The sequence below is a fragment of the Myxocyprinus asiaticus genome, chromosome 3 (assembly GCF_019703515.2).
Source record: "Myxocyprinus asiaticus isolate MX2 ecotype Aquarium Trade chromosome 3, UBuf_Myxa_2, whole genome shotgun sequence".
NCBI classification, from domain to species: Eukaryota; Metazoa; Chordata; class Actinopteri; order Cypriniformes; family Catostomidae; genus Myxocyprinus; species Myxocyprinus asiaticus.
Genome location: NC_059346.1, coordinates 14080296 through 14098749, shown reverse-complemented (window position 1 = coordinate 14098749; position 18454 = coordinate 14080296). Strand labels below are relative to the sequence as shown.

At 39.1% G+C, this 18454-nt stretch overlaps 1 protein-coding gene across 3 annotated transcripts in view; it reads right to left on the bottom strand.

Annotated features, from left to right (window-relative positions):
* Window positions 1-964: 964 nt before the first annotated feature.
* LOC127418384 (protein unc-13 homolog B-like) overlaps window positions 965-18454 on the bottom strand; it is a 69160-nt gene continuing 51670 nt past the window's right edge. For 2 of the 3 annotated variants that reach the window (XM_051659033.1, XM_051659042.1), the window contains 14 exons: window positions 18183-18209; window positions 18069-18089; window positions 16004-16024; window positions 15840-15866; window positions 14639-14727; window positions 13765-13911; window positions 12155-12278; window positions 11820-11864; window positions 11457-11528; window positions 8136-8283; window positions 7958-8014; window positions 7148-7240; window positions 6369-6528; window positions 965-2422 (listed from right to left, as the gene is read on the bottom strand). In XM_051659033.1, the coding sequence (XP_051514993.1) occupies window positions 2137-2422; window positions 6369-6528; window positions 7148-7240; window positions 7958-8014; window positions 8136-8283; window positions 11457-11528; window positions 11820-11864; window positions 12155-12278; window positions 13765-13911; window positions 14639-14727; window positions 15840-15866; window positions 16004-16024; window positions 18069-18089; window positions 18183-18209 (1317 nt within the window). In that variant the 3' untranslated portion in view covers window positions 965-2136. The remainder of the gene's footprint in view (window positions 2423-6368; window positions 6529-7147; window positions 7241-7957; window positions 8015-8135; window positions 8284-11456; window positions 11529-11819; window positions 11865-12154; window positions 12279-13764; window positions 13912-14638; window positions 14728-15839; window positions 15867-16003; window positions 16025-18068; window positions 18090-18182; window positions 18210-18454) is intronic. The other variant, XM_051659050.1, reaches the window with a different exon arrangement.

The window sequence follows — 18454 nt, the reverse complement described above, 5'->3', positions numbered from 1 at the left end:
GTTACATTTTGGTCTGTTCTCACACAAAACCAACTGGATCGCTTCAGAAGACATTGATTAGACCACTGGAGTAAGATGGATTATGTTTATGCAGACTTTATCTACTTTTTGTAGCATCAAAGATCTGGTCACCATTCACTTGCATTGTATGGACCTACAGAACTGAGATATTCTTCTAAAAATCATAATTTTTGTTCTGCAGAAGAAAAAAAGTCACACATCTGGGGTGGCATGAGGGATAAGAGAATTATCATTTTTGGGTGAATTATCCCTTTTATACAAATGTCACAATTTTATTTGCCTATCAGTAAATACATATCAGTATTCAACAGAAAGCACAGTTTCAATAACATTATTGAAGGCCATTCCTCTGGTGCAATGAATGACTTTTAAAACTGGACTTTTAAAAATGGTCATATCACTCAAGGTGGGGTTAGAGGAAGGAAATGGTCTGGTGGTTCCAAACAACAAGCCCATTGAGGGTGACAATGCCATACCTGAATCAGATTTCTCTAGAGGAACTTCTAAAGAGAAGAGGAACACTATCAAATATACTGTAACTGACATGCTTCTGCTGTTATTTATTAAAGAAAACAGAATAGAGGAAGTGATTTGAAAGTAAGTTCCATATTGAGAGTTAGAGTGAGAGAGTGAGTGTAGGATATAAAAAACAAAGTAGGGAAAGGGCGTATACTTCAGTGCATAGTAATACTCATTCTTCCATTTGTCATTTCATAGTTTTAATGATTTCACTGTTATACTAAAAAAGTGGAAAATAGTAATAAAACAGAATTAGTAGGTGTGCCCACACTTTTGACTGGTACTGTACATATGTATAGACACATCCAGCATCAATTATTTGTTCCAATTAAGTTTAGAATTCTTCTGCTTAGTAGTAAAGTGATGACATTCAGAATCAAAAATTTAAATGGAAAAAACACACAAAGAGATTCATTCATAAATCGTTTATAAACAATTCCAAATATCGATACAAGTTATATTCAATCCCTATGATCTTGTTCATTGTTTAAAATACATAAATAGCTTCCCACATTTTAACAAAACACGAATAAAACATGACCAAAAACTCTTATTTGAACTTTTTACACTTAATACGTGCACACGTAGTGATCTACTTCACAGATTATGTGTACATCTGTTTGGTTGTGCATATATCCAATAAAGAAAAAAACAAAACAAACAAAAACAAAATACACACCTCCATTAGACCCCAAAAAAGTGAGCATACAAACTACTTGGCACAAGGTAAACACATTTTCATACCTCCCATCTCATTGGCTGGCACTACTGATTGGTCTATGGATGTATTTTAGTTATTTATTTTTTTGGCCATTCATTAACAAATGAAAATCTCTTCCAAACTAATGGAAATGACAATTGTCTTTGAAATAGTTTTACCACAAGTTGAACAGAAATATCTTTCAAGATATCACATTCCTATCATTATGAATTTATGAGCATATTAGTGATTAGACCAATGAAAAAGAGTGTGTTTCTAAATGTGCATTTATGTCAGTCAGAGGTTGAGCAGCCAATGATGGGATTAATGAAAATGATTATTTTTAGACCACTTCCCCTTCTATAAGACTCCTCCTACTCAGAAGGCCACAAAGAACACTGTGGAATGAGACTTCTGATTTGGCAAAATAACTCTCGGGCCTTCTTATATTTGAAATGTGGCATACGCATTTTCTGAAATGTGGCAGGTAATATTTAATCACAAAGCCTGATATGCTTTAAATAACCTCAAATTATGTAATTCTTCACAATTATAACTTTCTGCTACTCTCTTCTCATTGCAATCACCTCATCTAGCATAGTCGACCGTCTTAAACACAGATGCAAAGCCAGTCAAACAGTTACGTAACTTTTAAGGCTTTAAATAAACATACACAATTTCAGAAACAGTGTGGGTCCTTTTGTGTACAGTTTATGATTGTGTGTGTTTGTCTGTCAGATATAGTCAGGAAGTCATTTGTCAGTCACACTGCCCAATATTATCAAAGTCTAATGCTTCTCTATTCCTTTCTTCTCTCTTTAAGTCTATTTTAACAAGTCAGTTTTTATCATTATAACCGACTGAAGAAGTCAACCTGCTTTCTCTTCTTCGTATCTTCACCTGCCCTCCTCAACTGGTCTAGTTTCAGATTTCAGTTTGACAAAATCTTTGGCGACCTCATCAGCTGAACGCTGAGAGAGGATTCGTAGTGCAGTTGTCCCAGTTTCGTCCATGTTGATACGTGGGCCCAAAGGACACCAGCACACGCAGCTCTTCCGGTCTGCTACGTCACGCAACTGCAGTACTGCGATCCCAACTACCCGGTCAGCACGCCCGAAACAGTAATCCTTTACAGTTATCTGAATCTCATAACAGTCCAGACTCATACCTTTTCCCAACACACTGAGAGAGAGCGAGAGAGAGAGAGAGAGAGAGAGAGAGAGAGAGAGAGAGATGAGGTTATGATAAGAGGGATAAAATACACTAATGTATCATTCTTAGTAATATAACATCAACAAGATGACACATTAGTTAACATAAATGTTATTGTCTTTTCTACTAACCATGTACGCTATGTAACCATAAAATTAATAAAATAACTACAGTTTAAAGGTTAAGTATGTCACTTTTTTGATGTCAAAATACATTCTACTATCCCAGTTTATTGTTCATTGACAACTATAAGTAAGCCATATGTGGGTTTACCTCTCCCAAAAGTATAAACACTGAGCCTCCCAGGAACTATCAAAACATTGATGTTTATATTTTGAGCGGCCTGCTCAGCAACACCGATCCCTTTCTAGCTCAACCTATAGCTTGAGTTTGGGGTGTGGCTACTTGTAGTAAGCTGTTCAGCTTTACTCAAGGTATTGCCACAAAAGTGAACTCATTACTGTCGAGCTCCAGATAAATTAGTAAGTAATTGGTGCCACTTGTAGCACAAAAATTACAAACTCCACATTTAAAGCTAGACTGTGTACTTTCTAAACCACTGACATCTCCAAACAAAATGGTAAAAACGGTTTTAAACAGGTTTACGATTTCCGGACAGTCCCCCTGTCTTCCATTGGTCATTCAAAACAGATAGTCCCGCCAAAAGCTCACACCATTGGTTGGGCTCAATCAAATAGGGTAATATTTTGATATTGCCAAAGAGCAACAACTATTTACATTTCACATAGAAATCAACCTAAATTTACAATTGCGGATTTACACAGTAAATGTGAAAAAAAAAAAAAATTGGTGTTTCAAAACCAGCCACTGGGGTTGCACTAGCCAGTGCAGTCTTAGTGCTGGTCCCAAGCCCAGATAAAATGGGGAGGGTTGCGTCAGGAAGGGTATCCAGCGTAAAACCTGTGCCAAATCAAATATGTGGATCATAAACCTAAGTTCCATACTGGATCAGTCGAGGCCCGGGTTACCAATGACCGCCACCGGTACTGTTGGCCAGCAGGGTACTGGTGGAAACTATGCTACTGTTGGGTGAAAGAGGAGGAGGAGAGGGGGGTAAGAGTAAGGAGGAAGGGTAAGAGTGTGGAGGTGAGAGTTGGAACTTTGAATGTTCGCACTATGACTGGTAAAAGGAGAGAGCTGGCTGATATGATGGAGCAGAGAAAGGTAGACATACTGTGTGTACGAGGGACCAAGTGGAAGGAGAGTAAGGCCAGGAGCATCAGAGGTGAGTTCAAACTGTTCTACCATGGTGTGGATGGAAAGAGAAATGGTGTAGGGGAAATCCTGAAGGAAGAGTATATTAAGAGTGTATTGGAGGTGAAGAGAGTATCTGACAGTGATGAGTGTGAAGCTGGAAATTGAAGGGGTGATGATAAATGTCATCAGCACATATGCCCCGCAAGTGGGGTGTGAGATGGAGGAGAAAGAAGATTTTGGAGTGAGTTAGATGAAGTGGTGCAGGTTGTACCCAAGAAAGAAAGAGTGGTGATTGGAGTGGACTTCAATGGGCATGTTGGTGAAGGGAACAAAGGTGATGAGTAGGTGATGAGTAGGTACAGTGTCAAGGAGTGGAATGTGGAAGGGCAGATGGTGGTAGATTTTGCAAAAAGGATGGAAATGGCAGTGGTGAATACATATTTTGAGGAGGAGCACAGGGTGACGTATAAGAGTGGAGGAAGGTGCGCACAAGTGGACTATGTCCTATGCAGGAGATAAAAACTGAAAGAGATTAGAGACTGTAAGGTGGTGGCAGGGGATGATGTAGCTAGACAGCATCGGATGGTGGTCTGTAGGATGACTTTGGAAGTGAAGAAGAGGAAGAGAGTGAGGACTGAACCAAGAATCATATTTTGGAAGCTGAAAGAGGATGACTGCTGTGTGAAATTTAGAGAGGAGGTGAAACAGGTGCTGGGTGGTGGTGAAGAGGTGCTGGAAGACTGGGCAGCTATTGCAGAAGTGGTGAGGGAGACAGCTAAGGAGGTACTTGGTGTGACATTTGGACAGAGGAAGGAACGCAAAGAGACTTGGTTGTGGAATGAGGAAGTACAGTAAAGCATAAGGAGGTTGGTGAAAAAGAATTGGGAAAGTCAGAGAGATGAAGAAAGTAAACAGGAGTACAAGGAGATGTGGCGCAAGGTGAAGAGGCGAAGGCTAAGGAAAAGGCATATGGCAAGCTGTATGAGAAGTTGGACACTAAGGAAGGAGAAAAGGACGTGTACCAATTGGCCAGACAGAGGGACCGAACTGGGAAAGATGTGCTGCAGGTTACAGTGATAAAGAATGCAGATGGAAATGTGCTGACAAGTGAGGAGACTGTGTTGAGAAGGTGGATGGAGTACTTTGAGGAGCTGATGAATGAAGAAAATGAGAGAGAGAGAGAGAGAGAAGGTTGGATGATGTGGAGATAGTGAATCAGGAAGTGCAGGGGATTAGTAAGGACGAAGTGAGGACAGCTACGAAGAGGATGAAGAGTGAAAGGTGGTTGGTCCAGATGACATTCCAGTGGAGGCATGGAGATGTTTAGAAGAGATGGCAGTGGAGTTTCTAACCAGATTGTTTAACAAAACCTTGGCAAGTGAGAGAATGCCTGAGGAGTGGACAGGAAGTGTACTGGTAATGATTTTTTAAGAATAAGGGAAATGTGCAGAGCTGCGCTAATTACAGAGGCATAAAGTTGATCAGTCACACCATGAAGTTATGGGAAAGAGTAGTGGAAGCTAGGCTGAGAGGAGAGGTGATGATCTGTGAGCAGTAATTTGGTTTCATGCCAAGAAAGAGCACGACAGATGCGAAGGCCAGAAGGAGCTGCATTGCATGTTTGTGGATTTAGAGATAGCGAATGACAGGGTGCCAAGAGAAGAGTTGTGGTACTGTATGAGGAAGTCGGTAGCGGCAGAGAAGTTTGTGAGGGTGGTGCAGGATATATATGAGGACAGTGTGACAGCGGTGAGGTGCGTGGTAGGAATGACAGACTGGTTCAAGGTGGAGGTGGGATTACATCAAGGATCGCAATGTTTGCAATGGTGATGGACAGGATGAGATCAGACAGGAGTCTCCATGGACATGATGTTCGCAGATGACATTGTGATCTGTAGTGAGAGTAGGGAGCAGGTTGAGATGAGCCTGGAGAGGTGGAGGTATGCACTGGAGAGAAGGGGAATGAAAGTTAGTAGGAGCAAGACGGAGTACATAAGCTTAATGAGAGGGAGGGCGGCGAAATGGTGCAGTTGCAAGGAGCAGACGTGGTGAAGTTGGAGGAGTTTAAATACTTGGGGTCAACTGTCCAAAGTAATAGAGAGTGTGGCAGAGAAGTGTGCAGGCAGGGTGGAGTGGATAGAGAAGAGTGGCAGGAGTGATTTGTGATAGAAGGATATCTTTAAGAGTGAAAGGGAAAGTTTACAAGAGGGTAGTGAGACCAGCTATTTGGAGGTTTGGAGGCGGTGGCGCTGACAAAAAGACAGGAGGCGGAGCTGGAGGTGGCAGAGTTGAAAATGCTGTGATTTTTGTTGGGAGTGACAAGGCTGGACAGGATTCGAAATGAGAATATTAGTGGGACAGCGCAGGTAGGACGGTTTGGAGACAAAGTGAGAGAGGTGAGATTGAGATGGTTTGGGCATGTGCAGAGGAGGGATGCGGGGTATATCGAGAGAAGAGTGCTGTGGATGGAACCACCAGGCAGGAGGAAAAGAGGAAGACCAAGGAGGAGGTTTATGGATGTGGTGAGGGAGGACATGCGGGAGGTTGGTGTGACAGAGGTAGATGCAGAGGACAGAGTGAGATGGAGATGGATGATCTGCTGTGGCGACCCCTAACGGGAGCAGCTGAAAGAAGAAGATTGGTGTTTCAAACCAAAACTTTAAATTAATAACATGTAGAGTTTTGAGTTTTTACTCACAACTGGAAGGCCTCATTGTACTTTGCCGTCCAGCAGTTGTTTTTAGATTTGGTTGTAAACTTTCGTTTCTTCTCTGTAAGCTGTGGGCCGACCAGGTTAACCTCAACAAATGGACGAAACATCCCTGAGGTCTGCCATTTTATGTCATTTACTGCAATCACTGGGAGAAAAGAAACAGAGAGAAATTTCAAGAAAAGCAAAGGGGATTTACAGCACTAGAATTCTGCTAAATTATCATTACCTCACCAGCTACTTAAAGGTGCTGCAAGCAATTGTTTATGTAAAGATTAAGCAGAAAATGTTCCTTCTCCCTGAAAGATATCACTGAAAGAAGTGTCCTGAGAGATCTCACAGGTCTCTGTGACAACAGTAGTCTGTGCAAACAACAAATAATAATAATAATAATAATAATAATTGTGACCATGATCAGCCAATCAGAAGACTTTGATGTCCTTTCTGCCTGTCAATCATTTAGCATGTTCTCATAATGTAGTAGTTAAAGCGGATCATTCAGGTTTAATGTCATATTCAGATTCCTAACAATTGACAGCTGTGGGCGCTACTTTGCTACTGTTGTGTTTGACAACTATAACAAGAAGGACTACTGTACTATTCAGTGACTAACTTTTGAGGGCGGTGTTTTGGAAAGAGGGGACTTGTCTAATTCAACGGCTCAGTCTCATGGAAGTTCCAGAATGGCTAAAATCACTTACAGCACTTTTAAAAACACAGATAACCTTTCTAAATTTAGCTTTTTCATTGTACTGTAGTGCTCTCACCTCTGATGTTGAGTTTCAGCTCAGTGTTGCCAGCTGGGGGCGACAAATCCAGCTGGATCACTGCTTCCCCTATCGGCCGCTCAACTCCAGAGGCTGTTAATCAAACCACTCCACTTTAATAAAATACTGTTCATTCAACATGGTACTCATCATTAAGGTTACACAGAATCAGTGCACTTTTCACATTATCTGTGCTGAATTTGGTGGAAAATCGACAAAATGCATCTAAATATTGTAAAATGTACTGGTAAAACTGATATGGTATAAATCAAGCAGAAAGTACTACACCTGATTGGTAGTTAGTCAAAATACTTAATAAACCAACATGCAAAGGAAGAGGGGATGTGTTTCTTTTGGGGTTTCTGCAGGCACAGGTTCTGAACAAGACTATTTTGTGTGTTTACATTTCAACAAAACACTGATAACTATCATAAAACAGCTAATAATAAAAACCTGACCATTTTTACATGCTATTTTGGAAGATATCTGTTTTTGCTCTAGCCTTGATGTCAAAATGTAAATGAACATTACCACAAGAACAAAGTGATATATGTGAAATAAAGGTGTTTACATGAAAAGCAAAACTCTAGGTGTGGAGAAATTAATTCCCTTTTAAAGAACATTGTTTAAAGTGCTTACATGACCTTACACATTGTCAGCTTATTAAACAATCTGTTTAAGATTGTTAAAGTCATATGAAGTTACAGTACAGATATGAAAATATTGTGTCAGAGAGAGTGAGAGTGAGAGATAGACAGAAGAGGATCCTCGCACATCAAAGAGTAAAATATGAATGAATATTCAGCCCACCTCTGTCAGGTCGAACATTCTCTTTGGGGGTGATCCTGATGCCCATACCATTTTGGCCTGAGTGAGAGAAGAAAAAAGGTTTAATTTTTTTAAATAGATCAGTCTGCCAATTGTTAAAAATGTGTGCAAGGTTTGAGAAAAGTGAGCAACAGGATATTTGTGTGTGCTTTCATCTCACACTGAGCATGTTGTGTTGTCACAAATGTCTTGATAAGAGCATCTGTGGTCTGCGTGTAGAGGGAGAGAGCATAACGCAGCGATGACAGCTCAGGGCTCTTCTCCAGATATGCTTTCTTTAAACCATTCCCACCAGCATGGAAGAACAGCTAACCAGATAAGAGAAACAGAGAGAGAGAGAAAATACAGTTTATTTTATTTTTTAAGAGTAGAATTAACAAATAAAATCGTAAAAACAGTGCTTCTTTTGACACAAGGTCAGAAATTAACTAGGGCTTGGGACACAAATGGCACCAAAGTGACAAAATTGCCCTAGATTTGTGATGGAACAACACGCTCCTCCCTTGGATCATCGTCGCCCCTCCTCTAGGACCTCAGATTCCCCTTTTATTTTATATACTTATCCCCCCTTGGACAATTTATTCCCCTTTTTGGATGTTTTCTGTTTTTTATTATTTAAAATAAACGCCTCTCCGAGGCCTGAAGTTATCTAACATTGAATATATCAAGTAATGGGTTGAGAGACTGTAATGACCATTTCAATTAATTAATTCAATTGAAGTATTTTACATAAATGGGTAACAAGCTTTGTGTTATATGTTAGAATAAAGTAGTATCATAAAGGAGAATCAACTGCAGGGGGCAATTATTGCCCCTTAAAGGAATGTTCTGGTTCAAAAGAAGTTAAAGGAATAGTTCACCCAAAAATAAAAATTTGCTGATACTTTACTCACCCTCAGGCCATCCAAGATGTATCTGAGTTTCTTTCTTCATCAAAACAGAATTTAAGATTTTTAGGATTTCATTTCAGGCCTCCTCCTCTAAACAATGCAAGTGAATGTACTCCATTTTTTGACGGTCCAAAATGCATATTTAGGGTGCATCAAAATAATCCACACGACTCCAAAAACAAAACAATACTTATATATTTTTAACTACAAATGTTCACTTCTGTACATCTCTGTGACACACGCTCATGAGAGGGATGACGTAAGCTCGTTGGTAAGGTCACGTGTCACGTTGAGGCGGCTGCAGGAAGCGTGTCATTGTTTACAAGAGCAGCAGCGCTGTACAAAAGTTGAATTGTCTTTGCTGTAGATTTGTATTGGTCATTTGCCGTGTGTATCCTGGATGCTTCAACCTTCAGAAACCCCAAAGAAAATGCACATTGGGAAAAACAAACTTTTCATCGATTGCTTATACATGATCATGAGTGATTGAAGCTCTGGCTTATCACACTGAACCTGGATATCAGTACACCCCTACATACTCTCAAATATTGGAGGGTGTGCAGTGAACATTTTACCCCTGAGGATTTCAGATCATCGAAAGAAACAAAGGGTCGATATCTGAATTCATCGGCTGTTCCTGTGCTGTTTTTCCAGCGAACTCAGGTATGTGTGAAAACTTTGTCAGTGTCACGCCTCCCTCGATCTCTGCACCTCCCTCAGCGCTCCGTTCCTCATCACTCGATTTCTAATTCACCACACCGGCAATCAATTCACTCACTCATCACTGCCTGCATAAATAAGTTTGTGAAGCTTCTCTTCTGTGTGATATCACCTGTACCATTGATCTCACTGTGTAAACCCTGTAAAACCTGTGAATCTCAGTAAACTCTCTCGCACTTGGTTTCACTAACTACAACTTGTGTGGCTTGAATTCCTGACAGTCATATAGCCTATATATTTCTGCTAAAGAAAAAGCACAAGCTGATAACGCAATGGCATTGCTCCAAAATAAAGGATGGTTATTTACTGCAGTAATGTTTTTTTATTATTATTATTTAGAAATGATTTTTTATTTTATATTGTTTTGAAATTGTTTTGGACTGTTTTGGTTTGTGAACGGCGCTTGGTTTGTGGTCTGTACAAGTTTCTCTTGTAAACAATATGGTGGTGGCGTAGTGGACTAAAGCACATAACTGGTAATCAGATCAGGTTGGTGGTTCGATCCCCACAGCCATCACAATTGTGTCCTTGAGCAAGGCACTTAACTCCAGGTTGCTCCAGGGGGATTGTCCCTGTAATAAGTATACTGTAAGTCACTTTGGATAAAAGCATCTGCCAAATACATAAATGTAAATGTAAACAATGATGCGCTTCCTGCCGCCTCCTCCACGTGACCTTACCAATGAGCTTACATCATCCCTCGTCATCCCGTACATCTCACGGAGATGTACGGAAGCGAACATTTGTAGTTAAAAAGTATATAAGTATTGTTTTGTTTCTAAAAATAATCAATCTTTTGGGCTCAGAAGAACTTTATTTGTCGACTGGAGTCGTGTGGATTATTTTGATGCACCCTAAATATGCATTTTGGACCGACAAATAATGGAGTACATTCACTTGCATTGTTTGAAGGAGGAGGCCTGCAATGAAATCCTAAAAATCTTAAATTCTGTTTTGATGAAGAAAGAAACTCCGATACATCTTGGATAGCTTGAGGGTGAGTAAATTATCAGCAAATTTCCATTTTTGGGTGAACTATTCCTTTAACCTCAATTGACAGAATTTGTAGCATAATGTTTTATCATCACAAAAAATAATTTAGACTCGTCCCTCCTTTTCTTTAAAAAAAAAAAAAAAAGCAAAAATCAAGTTTACAGTGAAACAATTACAATGGAAGTGAATGGGGCCAATTTTGTGAAGTTTATCATTTTATAAAAGCACTTAAATTAACTGTTAAAACCTGTGTATTATTTGAGCTTTAAAGTTGTATAAATCTTCATTTTTAATGTCGTTTTAGGGTTTACAGCCTTACGTCATCATGGCAACGTAGTTGTAAAATCGGATATAACTTTACACAGAAAATGTTACTAAGCGATTGTATCACACTAAAATCATGTTAACATACATATTGTTTACATCTTGTAGCTTTATTTTTGAAAAAGTTACTATTTTAACATTTAAGAATTGGCCCCATTCACTTCCATTGTAAGTGCCTCACTGTTACACTGTTTTTTTTTTTTTTTAAGAAAATGAGGGTCAAGTTGGTATCCAACATTATGCCACAAATACTGTCGATCGAGCTTTACTTTTATTGAACCCGGAATATTCCTTAAATAAAAAAAGTTCATTCCTGACACTGAAACACTTATATATTTCCTTCCGTGTAAGTTGTCCTGCTCATAATGGGCAGGTTTCTCGAACTCGTGCAATTCTCACTTCTACCCACACATGCTACGATGATGCACCAAACCAACAAACCCAAAAACTCAGTGTGCAGCACGTTGACTTGGCATGATGGTTCTGTTCTAATACAGACAGTCAAAACTAAAGCATGTTGTAACTTGGTGGGCATGCCATCTCCACCAACACACCTTGATTGCATCCAGTGCCACCTCCATGATCACACATTGTCTGGGTGACAAGCTCTTCGGTTCCACCCCTCCCTATGACAAACATAATGCAAATTATGCATTACGGATCAACAAGGATTAGCCACACATACTGCTTTAAGATATAGATTATAACTCTAAATAAAGCAGCCTATACAGTATATATCATTTTTATGGTTTTACCAGTGTATTTAGGGTAGATAGGTAAACTTTCACTTATATCTCTCATTTTCTTCAAGAAAATTCTCATATTATTAGCTATTTAGAATGGATCATGTTGTGTTCCTCATTTTAAGTTGCTTTGGGTAAAAGCGTCTGCTAAATGAATACATGTAAATATAATACCTTTAGTTTAGAGAGTTCCTTAGCGGCGGTAAAAAGTTGAGCTCCCTGTGGTGAAAAAAGCAAACATTTCTGACTACCAAGATTGTGACTGAATGAAATCACTGTGATATTAAGGTCTTAAATGTCTAAAGGGAGTGTGTTAGTATACTGACACAATTCAAATAATAATAATAAAGCATTGATATTTACAGCTTTTTTACTAGCAAAGTAACAAACAATATTTATGGTGTTGTGGAAGCAAAAGAAACAGTTCTTAAGAGTTTTGAGGGAAAATTAACACAAATAGAGTTTGCACTAAATTTATTCCTATGAGTTGTGTTTTTAAATTAACTCACGATACTGTCGCTGCTTTGAGGCAACACAATGGTTTTCTCCATGCAGATCAAAACGTTCCTCCAGAGGTCTTTCAGCACACGCTTCAACACCGTCTTCTCACATATGTCGGCAAAGATGCTAAGGCTGAACACATGCAACAGTCATGCAGTTATTGGTCAAAGAGTAGCATTATGGCGTTTTAACATACACTATATTGCCAAAAGTATTCGCTCATCTGCCTTTAGACGCATATGAACTTAAGTGACATCCCATTCTTAATCCATAGGGTTTAATATGATGTCGGCCCACCATTTGCAGCTATAACAGCTTCAACTCTTCTGGGAAGGCTTTCCACAAGGTTTAGGAGTGTGTTTATGGGAATTTTTGACCATTCTTCCAGAAGCGCATTTGTGAGGTCAGACACTGATGTTGGACAAGAAGGCCTGGCTCGCAGTCTTCGCTCTAATTCATCCCAAAGGTGCTCTATCGGGTTGAGGTCAGGACTCTGTGCAGGCCAGTCAAGTTCTTCCACACCAAACTCACTCATCCATGTCTTTATGGACCTTGCTTTGTGCACTGGTGCGCAGTCATGTTGGAACAGGAAGGGGCCATCCTCAAACTGTTCCCACAAAGTTGGGAGCATGGAATTGTCCAAAATCTCTTGGTATGCTGAAGCATTCAGAGTTCCTTTCACTGCAACTAAGGGGCCAAGCCCAGCTCCTGAAAAACAACCCCACACCATAATCCCCCTACACCAAACTTCACAGTTGGCACAATGCAGTCAGACAAGTACCGTTCTCCTGGCAACAGCCAAACCCAGACTCGTCCATCAGATTGCCAGATTAAGAAGCGTGATTCGTCACTCCAGAGAACGCGTCTCCACTGCTCTAGAGTCCAGTGGCGGCGTGCTTTACACCACTGCATCCGACGCTTTGCATTGCACTTGGTGATGTATGGCTTGGATGCAGCTGCTCGGCCATGGAAACCCATTCCATGAAGCTCTCTACGCACTGTTCTTGAGCTAATCTGAAGGCCACATGAACTTTGGAGGTCTGTAGCGATTGACTCTGCAGAAAGTTGGCGACCTCTGCGCACTATGCGCCTCAGCATCCGCTGACCCCGCTCTGTCATTTTACGTGGCCTACCACTTCGTGGCTGAGTTGCTGTCATTCCCAATCGCTTCCACTTTGTTATAATACCACTGACAGTTGACTGTGGAATATTTAGTAGTGAGGAAATTTCACGACTGGACTTGTTGCACAGGTGGCATCCTATCACAGTACCACGCTGGAATTCACTGAGCTCCTGAGAGCGGCCCATTCTTTCACAAATGTTTGTAGAAGCAGTCTGCATGCCTAGGTGCTTCATTTTATACACCTGTGGCCATGGAAGTGATTGGAACACCTGAATTCAATTATTTGGATGGGTGAGCGAATACTTTTGGCAATATAGTGTATGAAATGTGGCAGTCTGGGGCATTTGGGAGAATTTTGCTGTAGTAACGTTCATCTAATGACAAGTTATTTTATTATGCTTCATTTGCCAAACAAGCCAAGTAATAGAAATAGGCATTCATCATGACAACACATTTGAAACCAAACGCAATTGAAGGGAGATGAGCTGAACTGACTTTGCATCAAGGAACTCCATAAGTGGTCTCAGAGCGTTATCCGCATCAGCCTCTGCTGTGTTACGAGTGTTCTGATTTAGAGGACCTTTTATCTGGTACACGATCTCCGCCATCTGCCGCATGCAGACATTTATACGGGCCTGGAAACTATATGCAGCATAGAGACGGAGAGAGAGTGTGGTAAGGGGAAATAAAGATTACAAATGTTTTCATAATGCCTATACACATTTTTATCCAATCCCAGGCAACCAATTTCCAACATTACTGTGCTAGTTTCATGTCTCTTGTATTACACTGAGATCTCTTTCTTCTCACAAAATTAAATAGTTTAAATTAAACTCACTATTTCATGTATATTAATTTGTTTATTAAGATGATGTGTAATAAATGGGATAATGTACAGTCAGACAGGTTCTTGCATTGTTTATTTTGCAATTATGACCAGCTGACTGTAATTAATTACTTATATTTTTCCTTAGTTATAATTGCATTATACTACTATTTCAAAGTTACACTTTTAAAGAATATAATACATGAATAATTTGATGATGATTATGTGTTTTAATGCATTACTCTTTAAAAGCATAACCATAGAAATCTAAGTATTATAATGTATTATAACTGAAGTAACACATTTTCACGAGAACCTAAGGCGTATTATAAGGCATTATGAATACATTAAGAATATTTTCATAATGTACTATACTGTATATACATGCTTCATAGTGTTATTGAGTTTCCAAAAACACTGCAACTGCAATGGTGATATATTGTAAGTTTCTTTGAAAAACTACAATGACAAAGGTGACATCTGTAAGCAGTGCTTGCACGAACACTGCAATAATAACATTTAGATTCAGAAAATTAAGTTTACCTCTTTGAAAACATGGCACTCAGGCTATCTAGAACAGAATGAAGCTTCCCTTGCAGGTCATTGAGGATGTCTGCTGCCTCTGTGTCAAGCTGTTGAGAGAGAATAGCACATAGGCATGCAAACACAGGAAGTAGTATCAGCTTGATAGAAAAAAAAAATGGTACTTAACTAGAGAGACGAGGAGGAGTGAAGAACATGTATAGGGAAAATCGCTTTGTGTCTGTTTGACATTAGCCTCTCGGTGGTGAAACAAATTGGAAACATTTTACATTGAAGCCATTTTTTTTTTTAACGGTAAGGAAGAATCCTCAACAATATATCTGTCACATACAACGACTGTTTATTTACAGCGGAAGTAGAGAATGCCCAAATGAAGACAGCAGCAGTTATTTTTATTTTATTTTATTTTATAATTAACAAATAGAAAGATGTGTTTGTAAGCCCATTATGATTTTTTGCATTGTGAAATTATTTTCCTAAAATAAAAATAAAAACATTCTATCTAGAAATACTTCCATGATGTATCAAATTTACAATTAAAAAATATCATTCATAATGATATATTAAACAAATAAATGTCAAATTATTGTTTTCCTCACATTACAGTAATGAGAATTCTGGGAAAAAACATAAAATATATGCTATGTCACAATACAAAAATCTTAATAGTCCTAAAAAACAGGCTTCACTTTCTATATGCAACCATAATGTAAAAAAAACTGAAATGTGTAAGTCTTACAAATAGGCATGATTTTCCTTATGCAAAAATATTTTCTTTTTGATTTTGGGGTGAAATATGACTGAGACATATTCTCGACATGAGATTCAATGAAAACATATCACACAATATCAACAAAGCTTATAGACTTGTCCTGAAAAAACTGAGGAGAGGATTAAAAAGGAGAAGCTTTTGTCTTCTAGATGAGGCCTATTTGAAGATCTAAAGCAGTATAGTATGGATAAATCTTTTAAAGACGGTGCATTAGCATCTGTATCCTTTGTTTACACATCCACACAGGAGGAGTAAATAGATGCATGTGTCTCTAAACATCTATGTAATCACAGTGATAGGGAAAGTCTCAGGAGTAGGTAAGACACAGTCAGGCTTCCAGCAAAACAATATGACACTGTCTCACTCACAAATACGCACACTGATATACTGTATATGCACACGCACACAAATGCATGACGATTATCACACCTTTTTTGTGTTGAATGTTGCCTCATTCTATCGAGAGACCAAGTGAAAATAAAACAGGAAAAGAAAAGGCAAAGAGAGACAATTGATACAGCTGAGCAAATCGTCAATGGTAAACATGATTCAGAATGCCAGATTTGAGATAAATGCAGGGATGGTTGACGCACCTCTTTTCCCTCATCTTGGGGCTGAAGAATAAGAAGGTAAATAAAAGGGGAAAACAGTCAGCCATGCTCAATGCAAACTCATTTGTATTGCACAAAACTATTTGGGTATTTTGAAAATCTTTTGACTTGCACCTGCTGATAGCATTGTTTATTTGCACATGCTATCTGACTTGTTTGAGCACCAAAATCAGGCTTTGTTCACACTGTAGGAAAAATAAAATAGGATTTTGTTTTCCTTCTCAAATCTGATTTTTTAGACTGACTGTTTAAACTGCAGGTTATATGTGGACAGGTCTGATTTTTTTCTGTTCAGACTGCAGTTGCTTTTGCTAGCACATCCACATCAGTTGTCATAGCAGTGATGCAAACATGCACGTTCACCATGCGTGAGAGTTTATCAGTGGATGTCTTTCATGAGGGCAGTATCCAAATATTGACAAATCAGTCGCAGACAACGGCTTAAAAACGGGAGCGGTGGCATATGCAATGTTTATTGCTGCTAGGGTTTACAACGGTACCGTTTTAGCCAAACGTCCCAGGATGCCTATTGTCCTGTATTTTAGCAGGAAGCAAAACGTCCCGTGTTGAAGGCTTTGTGTCCCGTATTAAATCATAAAAGGGTTGGACAGCACGACTCTTGAAGAGGAGGTGTGTTACCGCACCTTAGCACATATATATGGGTGGGTAAAGCCAATGTCTGTATTACTTTAAAAGAGCTTTGCACTGCTTTGGCTGCCCTGTTACATATACATGACATATGGGTGCGTTCCTTTCAGAAGAGATCATCCCTATGCCCTATTCCCCTCATAGACTTTACCTTCCACTGTCAGAGGGCTGAAAGTTGTAATAAAACGTCATTCTGAACTAATTTTTTTATTCTCTTGAAATGATCCTACAGTGTGGCCATCATTATTGTTTTCCCTTCTAAGTGCCCTGTGAAGACATCATTTATTCCATTTGGAATGCAGTATACTGTATATCTTCTTGTCGCAACACCTGACGAAACAACCTGTCACACACAACGAATGAAGAAAAAAAAACCCCACACAAATCCGATCTGAGACACAGATTTTAATCGATTTCCAAACCACCTACGAATGTGGTTTGTATGAGGCTTGTAAAAAAAATTTTTTTTTTTGTGTTTTTGTCCTGTTCACACACACACACACACACGCACACAAAAAACCTACATGGATGAGTCACATAAGCCAAAAAAATATCATTTTTCTGCCTGTGTAATAACCAAGTAATGCCACAAACACGCCCAGAATTTTGTGCTGAATGCAATTTTCACCCACTCTCTAAACCTATATCAACTATTTCAGACAAACACCCCTCAAACCTCAAGTAAAAACAAAATGAACTGTGATTGGTTGTTATATAGCCCTAAGTGGGCAGATCTTGACCAAAATAAGCTGCAAAGGAGACCAGACCAATAGTCAAAAAAATCTGGCTATGTAAGACTACCTCAACCCTAATCCATCCTAAAACCATAGGGAAATGACAGGTTGATAAAATTGTTGTTCAAGCCCCTAACCTCAATCTCTAAAATCTGACTGGCTGATAGGGATGTTGTTCCAGGACTATCAAGGATGTGGAACTGGATCCTGAAACATATCCTCCTTGGGTAAATCACGATGAGCACTTTAAACTATGGATTGCCCTAAAGTGATCTTTAAATGTGGAACATCAGTCTTGCACTCATTTCTCTGCTCTAAGGCGACAGAAAAAAGTTTAGTAAGCATGTGTTAGCGTGTTTACTAAAACAAGTATAATTTATTCACAGACAGTTACATCATATTATGTGCCTAAGGCAAATCATTATTTAAGCTTTAAATGGTGGGTAATGTTTTTTGTCACATCAGGCCCAAAAAACAAGACTCTAACAATGGATTAACCCAACACATCCTAACCCAGCTACCATAATTGAGCCCTGGGGAAAGTATCACAACAACACACACACAACTGCATACACACTCTCACTCCTCATACTGAGACCATGTTGAGACCACACACAAAAACACACAGCCTAATGTGTATCAGTTATCTCGGCTCCATCACTCACCTCTGTGGTCATATTCTCATCCTTGAGACAGAGAAACAAAATTACATTCAGTATCACACTAAGCTCTGCTGATCCAGAGACTATGGGACAAAACAACACTGTGTGTGCACAAACCTCTTTCTCTTTGTCTTTCTTTTCTCCCTGGTGCCAGAACATGGAAACAAACATATAATAAGTCAAAGCACACACATAAATAAAGGATCTATAAGCACACCTAGCATGACTCTAAATAAGCACACTAAGGTTTTCATAATGCCTTACAATTAACATTGTAATGCATTACATTTTAAATAAATACAAATAACTGTAACCACATTTGTAATACATTATAATATTTATAATACAGGTGCATCTCAATAAATTAGAATGTCGTGGAAAAGTTCATT